We start from the raw sequence: 11429 nt of genomic DNA on the forward strand, positions 1-11429 counted from the left end.
GGGAGACTGGAGGTTTCTAAACAACCAAAGCAAGCTAAACGAGTTTAAGGCATTTCTCCTGTGGACACTTTTGGAGCTTTACAAAAGTGAAGTTACCTCAGTGCTCAGCTGCAGGCCGAACACTTGCGTTATAATTGAAGCGTGTGCTGGTCTGTCATAGTTGACGTTTCTCAGTTTGTGAATAGGGCCCGTCACAGAAAGCGGCAGCTGATTGGCTGCCCCGCAACCTCATTATCAGCCCCTGTCCAATCACTCTGCTGTGTGTGCATGTTATGTAAATGGGTCGCTGGAGTGTGAAGGGAGGAAATTAAAAGCGACGCTTTGCCTTCGGTCGCTCTTTCAAGCAAGCAGAGAAGCGCTGGGTCTGCAGGCAGCGGTAAGTGAAGCAGGATTTACTCTTAGTTTTTCAGACTCTTCAGACTCAGAGTGCACTCAGCTGATTGGCCTCTCGCCACTCACACGCATGTTAAAAACTGTGTAATAATAAAGTAGTACAGACGCTGCTGAGAGCTGCAGTTTGATTGCACGTACTGTAACAGTCTGCACAGCACTCTGTTTATTCTGATGAACGCATGTGTGCTCTTCACTTCAGCTGTCTGAAGTTGTCTCGCAAGTGTTCAACTCTTCTGCGATTTGATTGGTCAACACCCGAGGCAATCCTCCATGCCCCGCCCTTTCAGCTCAAAGTCAATAAACTGTCAGAGTAGTGATTACTGAGTTGTACAATACTGTGCAGCGTAATGATCGAGTTGCACTGACACAAGTCTATATATGAACACAAACACGGACAAACTAGGCTGCTAATAGTTACTGATAGGAATCCAGTTATAAAGTTACTACAACTTTGGATTCATTGACATTTCTTGTGTGTGCAATACTTTTTAGATGTCACAGAAAATAAGTAACGATACTAATGTGTAACATGCACTCAGCTGACAGTACAACAAGTGCAGACAGTACAACAACAGCTAAGACTAAAGCAGTGAAGTCATTTTTATTTATAGAGCATATTAAAAGCCATCAGGGTGTTCTTCATAGTACTTTTAGTCACTTAATATAGCAAACTAAACAACACAGATAGTTACGATATCTAGAAATTGCATAAGACTATGTGAGAAATGCAAAAACATTATGAAAATCACAAATTGCTGCACTGGACTTTATGTGGGATAGACTGTTCTAGAGCCTTTGGTTTATAACTGAGAGGGACTGAGAAAGTGTAAGTAAGCCAAAACAGGAGTGGTGTGTTTTAATGTGTGTGTAAAGTCCAGCAGCTGCATGATGAAGCAGTGGTGGTTAGAAACAATGCTTCTGGTTTCTGTGGAGGCTTTAGTTTATCATGCTGTTGAACCATTCTACATCATATTGAAAAGTGTTTCCATTATTTTGGCCATCCTATTTATTTCACCAAGAGGAGGTTAATTAAAACAATGCATCTTGCTGTATGCAAACAGGTTCACAGAGGGACAAACTGAAGGCTAGAAACTGACTATGAACAAATCAGCACCTTCCTAATAAGTAAAACAAAAGAAAAAAAACATGACTGAAATTCTAACACTAAATGGTCCACTCAAAACTGCTGTTGTATGATGGCAAAAATGTTTGTTTAATAGGAATCTGTTCAGTCCATCTCTAATGCAATGAATAATGTGAAAATCCCATTCAATTTCATTTTTCTGCGTGCACATGTCTGCCACTCAAGAACACATAAAGGCGTCAGGATGAGGATTGCAGTGATTGGTCAGAGTCTGTTTGGCCAGGAAGTGTACAAGGAGCTAAGGAAGGATGGGCACACCATTGTAGGAGTCTTCACAATCCCTGACAAGGATGGCAAGGCAGATCCACTGGGTAAGAACTCACAACGTCAACACCATTTTAATGGGAATATTAATGGGGAATACTGCCTTTCTCCTGTCACCGAAGCAATGCTGAAAGTGACTTTCCAAGCAAGCATTTTTTTTTTGCACATCTGCTAGGAATAAACTGATGATGGTGTCAAATGAAACTGTGACTTGAAATCGGGCCACTGGTTTTATCTCTGCAGCTCGGTCATCAAACTTGCATTGTTGATTGCAGTGTGTTGTGTTTTCTTTATCAGTGAAAGTATCAAATGAATGCATTTTCATATCAGAGCAGTAAAATATCTGTAACTGATTTACATCACTGCAGAAGAATAAGGAACAACTGGAAATGAATTAGACTTTGCTTGACTGCATATACACACCAGTAAGGTTTGCTTACAAATGACTATACATGCTGTACACTATAATAAAAACAGAAACATAACCACTAGCCCACATTTGGAAGTGCTCAGAATCGTGTCGTGATCAGTGTTGCCACAGTTACTTTGAAAAAGTAATATATTACGGACTACTGATTACTCCTTCCAAAAGTAACTTAGTTACTTTACTGATTACTTTATTTTTAAAGTAACTAAGTTAGATTACTAGTTACTTTATTAGTTACTTTCAGAAGCTGCCAATAACACTCCCCACTGCCTCAACATAAAAACATCAACCGATTTTGCCAATACTCACTTTATTGGAAGTGTATTTTAACAGTAATGTCAACAATATATCTCCTGACATTTGAAGTTGAACTTAACTTTTTTCCTGACAGAAATACTTTTTTGTATGAAAATAAAGACAGTTTTGTTACTTCACTTAACATAAATACTTTTTATAAAAAAACAAACAAACAAACAAAGAGTCTTTCTTGACTTCCCTTAAGATACTTTTTATACCATCCACATGTAAGCACTATTGTCCGCTTTTGTAACTTTGGACTAATCTTATAAAAAAAAAAAAAAAAAAAAAAGAGACTGCAGGTCCAACTTAAATTGCCTTACTTCCTTGCAGGTAATTGTTTTAAGTTAATCAACTTGAAAACTTTAATAAGTTTATTAAGTGACTTTGATAAACTTAACTATTTACAAGTAATTGAATTATTTAAATTGGATTCCCCATTCTCTGTTTTTTCAGTATATGTTGTCATCGCATGTTATGGGGGAAACAGTAGAGTGGAGCGAGTAAACCAGTGGTTGTACCTCATTAACAGAAGCTTCTCAAACCTTTTGTCAGAAAGTCGATTTCTTTTAGGCGTGAGCACCAAACCTCCCAGACTAAAAAGTCGCTCCACAGGAGCACTTGATGGGGTTGGAGTGTTATACTTTAAAAAAATTGTCTTTATGCTTGAAAATTTATGCAGAATCTGAAGGTCGTAGCCTGACATCAGGTAGTCCATGACTTCTTTTTCTGCAGAATAGGTCTCCTCCTCTGGCTCTGCCTCAAAAGTGAAAAAGTCCATCTCACCTTGGCTGCTAGATGTAGTAGCACTGGGCACACTGGCAGGGTTTTTTGCCAGAGGAGCAGTGGTGCAACACTCTGCTGTCAGAAGCTGTTTTACTCGCTCCCTCCTTCCTGCATCTCTCAGCCATCGGAGTTTGAATTTTGGACAACTGGCAGCTGCAAGAAGGGCATCTTTGTCATCCAGCACACCGGCGAAATGAGTCTGAATAGCCTAAAAAACATAATTGATATTTTTATGCCTACAATTTATTATGTTATTGAATTATTTGCAAACCATGCCTAATATGAGATCAGTATTATGGATTTATTTTGTTTTAGGTTACTTGTAAACATTTTAATTGTTTTAATCTTATTTTTCAATGATAATTAATATTCTGTTCCATGTTTGTGAATTGTATGAAGCAAAAAATCTGACTAATTTCAAGATAGAGCGTACCTGTACAATGGCATCTGGAAGGCCTGCAGTCATCCTGGAGAGGTCATCTTTCACAGCCTGGGTCTTCTGCATCAGAACTTCAAGTGTTGGTAGTAAAGTTCCATATGGACAGTCGCCTTGTAAAATGTCCAGTGCTGCAGTCAGAGGTTTCATGGCCATGCAGTACTCATGCAGGAACTGGTATTCTTGATCTTTGAAGCACTTCAGTCCTAGCTTTGTGCACAGAGTATTCAGCTCACCCATGGGGATTTCTGCAATTCTCTTTACAGCATCAAAAAAGGAATTCCACCTTGTGGATGTTGGTATTAGGAGCTTTCTTTTGCTGATTTCTTCCACTGTTTCTGATGCAAGTGTAGATCTACTCGATTTGGTCCAAAGAGCTGTGCATTTTGCTGTGCTGCTCCTATACACAGCCCTGCTCTCTGCATTGGTTGTTAAATGTTTCTCCACATCACGTGTGCAAATTATGTTGATGGTGTGCGAAGCACACCTGCGTGCGGGGAAGACAGCTGACCATCACTTTCATTCTCAGCCGAGAGGATTTCTGACAGATCAGAAAAAGTGACATCATCGTCTTTGGGGCTGGACTCTTCCTCCTCCGTCTCATCATCGGACTCCGTGACAGGATGATAAACTTGAAACGCCTTAACAAAGTTGGATCCATTATCAGTAACTGTTGCAACTACTTTGTTGAGTAATCCATAAGAGGAGTGGATGTTTTCGATTTCTGTACCAATGACATCATACGTGTGTCTACCACGAATTCGCCTACATGCTAATGCAACCTTGTGACGCTCTAATGTGGTTCTACTGATCCAGTGGAGCATTACTCCCATATAGCTTCTGTTGTTAGCAGTCCAAATATCCGCGGTAGTTGAAACAAAGTCAATCTCATTCAGTGTGGCCTTCAAATTTCTCTCCATTTCTGTAAACTCCTTCTCCAAGTAAGAAGTAAAAGTCGTTCGGTGAGGCAGCTTGGCATTAACAGAAGTAGGGATCTTTTTTATTATGGCACGAAACGAGGGCGAGTCAACAGTGTTTATAGGTAGCATTTCTTCTACAATATACTGCGCGACCAACTTCTTCAATTCTTCATCACTTACTGGTTTTGCACCAAAGTCCAACTTTTGTTGTTTGGGGGGTGTAGGACCTTCTGCGGAAGTCACGGCTCTCTGCTTCGGACCACTTGGTGGGACTCTCTCTGTGAGTTTGACTGTGCTGTGCTGCGACTCCAAATGTTTCTTTAAGTTTGACGTAGTGTTTTTGAAGGTAGATAACACTTTTTCGCCAACACAGAGTGTACAACGAACCTTAATATTTAAATCTTTAGTTAACAGAAACTCAAAATAGTGACCATATTTCCAGCTAAAGAACGAACATCTCTCTCCCTCCATTGTTGTTTACACTTTTTTACGTCGCTGGCTGCTTGTGAGCGGGAAACGTGACCTGTCGCTTATGTGACGTTTCACGACACGTATGCGTTTGTCATCCGCTGAGACGAAAAGAAGAAACCAAATCTTTTTGCTTAAAAAAAATAGTAACGCACAGTGGTTTGGACAAGTAACTTTAATCTGACTACTGTTATGGAAATAGTAACGCGTTAGATTAGTCGTTACTGAAAAAGTGGTCATATTCGGAGTAACGCGTTACTAAGCAACGCGTTACCGGCATCACTGGTCGTGATCAGATATTGTCCAGGTGTTATTACAGTCTGTGCAGAAATAAAGGACTGTCATAGACATCTGCTAATTAATGCTAAGTAAAATATTTAAAAAGAAATGCTAGAAATCCACTTACCAAAACTGAAGCACAAAATTCTTGGAAAGTTTTTACCACACAGAAGGCCACATTGTTTGTCAGATTATTCCATTAGAAAAACAAAACAAGAACAACACAAACATAGTTTAGTATCTTGAGAAATTATCAGATGAGGTCACTATTTCAGGTGAGGTTGTGAAGTCATCCACAGGCAACACTTAACAAAACAGCCACTCCCTAACTGGCTGTCTGATTAGCTCCCCAAAAAGGAATGGACTCATTCGGAAACTTTCTGGGGAAAATCTGATCTTGTTGGGACATTGACCATCCCACTTTGGATGGAGCAGCTCTCATTTCAACAAATCTGGCCAAATTTATGACCCTCCCCCCCCCAAAAAAAATGTGACTAGAGTTGGGGCCAGGGTGCAGAGTTTTACATGCCTCTCTGCAATTTCTCTTATACTGTCATTCCCACAAAACCCCATCCCTATAGAAATTGTTATGACATGCGACATAGCAACTTTATTTTTATTTTATTTTTTATATTTTTCACCTCTTCCTTTGTGTGGGTTATAATTCCAGATCCTTAATAACGACACAGACAGAATACACATTATATACAATGTAATACAGAAAGTTACCACTGCATGCTGGGCCCATAATCCAGAGGTCGATGGATTGAAGCCATATTCTGCTATTTGAACGCTATGTTGATAGCCTATCAGATTTCCACTATTTGAACAATGTCACAGAAACACACAAGTTTTAGTCCAGCCAGCGGGCTGTTTACATTTTGGGATGGCCGTAGCTGAGGAGGGAACCTGGTTTCTCAAAACTGCACGCCAAAGTATCCGTGGGTAAGATACTGAATTGCAAATTGCTCTCCAATGTTTTCACTGCAGTGTGAATGTTAGATAGAATGCACTTAGGCCCAGAGTACTTGAATGAATGGGTAAATGAGGCATATTGTCTAAAGTGTTCAAGTAGCAAAGCGCTGTATGAGTCCAGTGAATTTGTATAATATACACCTGTGAATTCCAGACTCTTCTCTGTGCTCCTTTACTCTGGCATTTTCCTGTATGCTTGCTTTTGGAAGCCGACCCATGTAAACATGTAAAGCCTTAGCAAATGGGAAAATTCTGACTTGTAAAATTTGACATCACAGGGGGTAGTTCTACATGTCAGAATTTATATATATATATATAATATATTTATTATGTCTGTATTTATAGAAATACAGACATAACTGCAGTACATGAAAAAGAAAACAGAACTGTTGCAGGATGTGCAGCTTTTCTCATTTATTGTGTTATTTTATCATTTATCAGCCACAGAAGCGGAGAAGGATGGCGTGCCTGTCTTTAAGTTCCCCCGCTGGCGACTCAAGGGCCAGGCTATTCAGGAGGTGGTGACTCAATACAAGGCTACAGGTGCGGAGCTCAACGTCCTGCCCTTCTGCTCCCAGTTCATTCCTATGGAGGTTATCGACCACCCAAGACATGGCTCCATCATCTACCACCCATCCCTACTGCCTCGCCACAGGGGAGCCTCTGCTATCAACTGGTAAGTGATGTTCATGAGATCAAGTTGAAGAGAAGCAAGACACAGTGACAGCTGTTTTATTTCACTTCCTGTATCGGTCTTCACAGGACACTGATCCACGGTGACAAAAAGGGCGGGTTTACAGTGTTCTGGGCTGATGACGGACTGGATACTGGTCCCATCCTGCTGCAGAGAGAGTGTGATGTTGAACCCAATGACACTGTCAACACCATCTACAAGAGATTTCTCTTCCCAGAGGGAGTAAAAGGCACAGTAAGTAAAGAAAGAAAGTGTGGTACAAAGACACTTTTATTGTAAACAAATTTCATACATTGGAAGGTGTGCAATATATTGTGTGGTAGTTGTGTTTAATGTGACTGCAACACTTCACCAAGGCCTTCTACCACAAAGATGATAGGATGCATTCTCCCAAACAACTTTGTTTTGATCCTCATCCTCACACTTACATCTTAACATGCTTTTATTTTACCTCTTAATAGCTACCTGCTGCCTGGTGGCTCATGTTAGCATTAGAGATTTTGTAATACTTAATTCTGCCACAGAGGCACTGCTATCCTGTGTTTTAAATATAAGTAAAGGCTTTAATGCAACACTGTCCATGCAAAATAATGACTAGTGCATCGTCATAAGACATATTTTGTGTACGTACTTCCTGATCTGAAAGGTGATGCCGATGCAAAAATTCATTGTCCCTCATTCTTTTTAATGGCCAGTACTTTGGAAACTCTGTGGTTGTAAAAAACATAAATCTATAGGTTATCGGCCCTTGGGTCTGTCGCTCCAGAACAGGGATGTGAAACTCATTTTACATCAAGGCCCACACAGGAAAAGTGCAAATCGTATATATGCCTGTCATATCTTCCAAAGCCGTTCAGGAGGCCAGATTGAAGTATTTGTAGGACTGACTCTGATACCCGGGCCTTGTGTTTGACACCCCTGCTCTACAGCATAAAAGGAATTTAGACAAATTTTATTGAATTCAGTTTTTTAGATAGCACCAAATTACAACAACAGTCACCTTAAGGTCTTTTTATTACATTATAAAGTAAAAACACTACAATAATAGAGAGAAAACCAAGGAGACTACCCACTATTGGCAAACAATCTGCAACAGTGGGAAGAAAAACTCCCTCCTGTTTTAACAGAACGAACCCTCCAGCAGAACCAGGAGGAGCGTCATCTGCCATGACCTTTTGGGGTTGATGGCGCTTGTTTTCATAATCAGACTTCACTGAACAATAGGTGACATCATGGTGGCTATGTTCATCTTTTATATAGTGTGTATCTTGACCACGGTCACCATCCTGTCAGTTCCTTGGTTATGAAATGAACTGGTGATCATAAAGCTGTTTTTTATTTAAATGTGAAATCATTATTATGCTGTAGCTGCAGGACATACTTTGAATCAGTCTAGTCATATTGCTTTCTCTTGCAATGGTGTGAAGTTTTAATACAGTTTGCTATGCTAAAGGTAAGCTAAAGATCGCCTTGAAGTGCTGGAAAAAACAACCTGTAACAGAAATGAAGTTTGTTTTATTATATTTATAGAGTTGGTTATCTGTGTTTTATGTGACTGATCATTCTGCCTGTGTCCTGTGATTTGCCTGCTGCGAGTTTCCCAACATCGTAAATACTGTGATGACAAAGTTCAGAAAGATAGCTCATGCAATTTAAGATAGCGCAGCTTGAACTGCATTTTTCTGGTTCCAGGTGGAAGCTGTGAGGCTGATTGCAGAGGGGAAGGCCCCGAAGATCACACAGCCAGCGGAGGGAGCCACGTATGAGTGCATCCAAAAAAAGGACAATGCCAAGGTAAAACACAAGTGTAGCTACGCCACATTACATCCACAGACACAAACATGCAGAGTGTCGGTCACTGCTGTTCGTTCGTTCGTCGATTTACAAATATTATTAGTTATATATTATTTAGTTATAGTTATAATATTATTAGTTATATTATTATTATTTTATTTTATGGGATATTTAGTTAAGCTTAAAATTAAGGGTTTTTTTTCTTATGCTGATAATAATGTGGTCTTGATACGTTTATAGCACATTTTACAAAATGCAGAAATGACTTTTTGTGATGCTTTGCTGTGAAAACTGCAGAAATTAATTCCATCATTTAAATGAGCAGTCTCTCCTGTTCTGTCAAAGTCTGACTTGAATTAACATCCTTCATCTCAGCGCTGCCGTCTTTATCTGTCTTCTGATTATATCTTTTGTGAATATATACACATATAAATCTGTGTGCTGCTATTCTTTCAACTGACCATGATGTAAAGAGGCTTATCCAAAACCATAGTTGTAAATAAGAAAGCGTACTTTTGCGTCGTTAATTAAAGGTTAGATTACCATCCTGTGGTACAATTTGGTATTACATGCAAACACTTTGGATATAAAGTCACTGTGATTATTACTTCTCATTCTCTTGATAGTTTTAACTCAGTTGTTGTTACTTAAAAAAATTCTCCTACATACTTTTAGAAATATCAGATCAGATTACCCAGACTCGGACCGACTCCCAAGGCAGTGGCAATGGATGCATCTCACAAGGCCACATGTACAATGAACCAGCAGTTCACTGTACATGTGGAGGGAAACATTTCAATTCAAACCTTTGCCTTTGAAAATGTGAGCTTTTTCTTGCTGCTGCAATACAAGGAACAAAGTACAGTTTCTGGATGTTACCTACATTGTAGTGATTTACACTTTCACCTAACACACAGTCCCACTTTGAGACAGGAAGGACATGCAAATCCCTTAAGAGGTTGCATCATGAAGGACATGTGGTGTAAGGATCCAGTAGATAGAATATGTAAAAGGTAAACGGACTGGTACTTACAGTGGTACACACACTCACATGGATGCATCAGTGCAACCCTAGGGTACTTTGACAGGCAGACTGGAGTGGCTGAGGAATCGACCCACCAACACGCTCAGTAGCAGACATCCCACTCCTCCTGAGCCGCTGTGGTGAAGCATTTAGATTTGAACTGGCAGTGATGACTGTTTGAATTTCTAACAGATTGACTGGAACCAGTCTGCTGAGGCTCTCCACAACTGGATCAGAGGAAACGACAAAGTGCCGGGAGCCTGGGCCGAGGTCGATGGACAGGTAACAGCTTCTTAATGCTTTCTGTCTGTATCCTGTACAGCCGACTAAATAAAAAATGTTTGACACAATACTTCTGAATTTGAACCGGATCAGAGCGACGGCTCACGCAGACATGCAGAATCAAAACATGCTGAGCAACTGCGTTTGGACTGAGTCCCGTTTTACATCTCTCTCTGTAGAAAGTGACTTTCTATGGCTCCTCTTTGGTGGATAATGGGACCGCAGTTAATGGTCAACCCCTGGAAATCCCTGGAGCCAGCCAACCGGGTATCGTCACTAAATCTGGCCTGGTGCTGTTTGGCAATGACGGCAAGACTGTAAGTGAGATTATTAATCTCAGGAAACTGTTCTAGAATTCACATTACAGATAAGTGCTGTACATATCTGAAATGACTGACTCAGACATACAATGGCCCCATCACTGTGTCGATATAGCTACATCTTGTTACTGAATTAATTGAAGACCACCCTGACTGTGGTGGTGAAAACATCACTTGCAGATATTCGGGTGCTTTTCACTGGCAGGGACAGCAATTGTCAGAACAAAGCAAATACCTTCCTACTAGGCTTGACTTGTGTAGTAATACCAGAAGTATCACATTCAGTCCTTCAGCTATGAGGTGATTTGGTCTTGGAATGCAGCCCACAGCTCGTTATTCTGCATCCTTTCTTTCCACGGATGCTCAGACAAAAACTCTACACTCGTGTCACGACTGCAGAGAGAAGATTTTGAAACATTTACGCTAGAAAAACCTGACAGAGCAAAGGAACAAAGAGATCACTGTGACACTGGATATATGACTTTTTTTAGCTTTATATTTTTATGTTCACATAACAGGATCATCGTGAAATAACTTTGGCAAAATATATACAGTATATAAATCTATTTTACAGTGCAACATCAGTAACACATGACGTACAGCATCATTTGATATTATGGTGCAATTTAGATTTAAAAACTATTTTTCGATCAGGTTGAACTTTGTCACTGTAGACATCTGTTTAATACTCGTGTTTGCCAAATATGTTAGTGTTTATTAGAGGCTCTGAACAGAACAGGAATGTAGAGTTTAGGAAGTAGTCCACAGTACCAGAAAAGCAGTAGAAAAACAGTCCTCCAGCATCCAGCTGTATCTACAGTATTGTGCATATGAAAAGCGAATATTCAGCTGGCCACCTCCGTGTTGTACGTAGTCTCTACAGGTGCTGGTTACTGAACTGTCCAAACCTGTATTTTCCAGTGTTT

At 40.1% G+C, this 11429-nt stretch overlaps 1 protein-coding gene across 1 annotated transcript in view; it reads left to right on the top strand.

Annotated features, from left to right (window-relative positions):
* Window positions 1–246: 246 nt before the first annotated feature.
* Window positions 247–11429, top strand: part of aldh1l1 (aldehyde dehydrogenase 1 family, member L1) — a 34300-nt gene continuing 23117 nt past the window's right edge. Inside the window, exons 1-7 of the mRNA XM_040003201.1 lie at window positions 247–376; window positions 1703–1848; window positions 6831–7065; window positions 7152–7317; window positions 8776–8877; window positions 10094–10183; window positions 10363–10500. Of these exons, the coding sequence (XP_039859135.1) occupies window positions 1722–1848; window positions 6831–7065; window positions 7152–7317; window positions 8776–8877; window positions 10094–10183; window positions 10363–10500 (858 nt within the window). The 5' untranslated portion in view covers window positions 247–376; window positions 1703–1721. The remainder of the gene's footprint in view (window positions 377–1702; window positions 1849–6830; window positions 7066–7151; window positions 7318–8775; window positions 8878–10093; window positions 10184–10362; window positions 10501–11429) is intronic.

Source organism: Simochromis diagramma, unplaced genomic scaffold, assembly GCF_900408965.1.
Source record: "Simochromis diagramma unplaced genomic scaffold, fSimDia1.1 OVJJ01000646.1, whole genome shotgun sequence".
NCBI lineage: Eukaryota > Metazoa > Chordata > Actinopteri > Cichliformes > Cichlidae > Simochromis > Simochromis diagramma.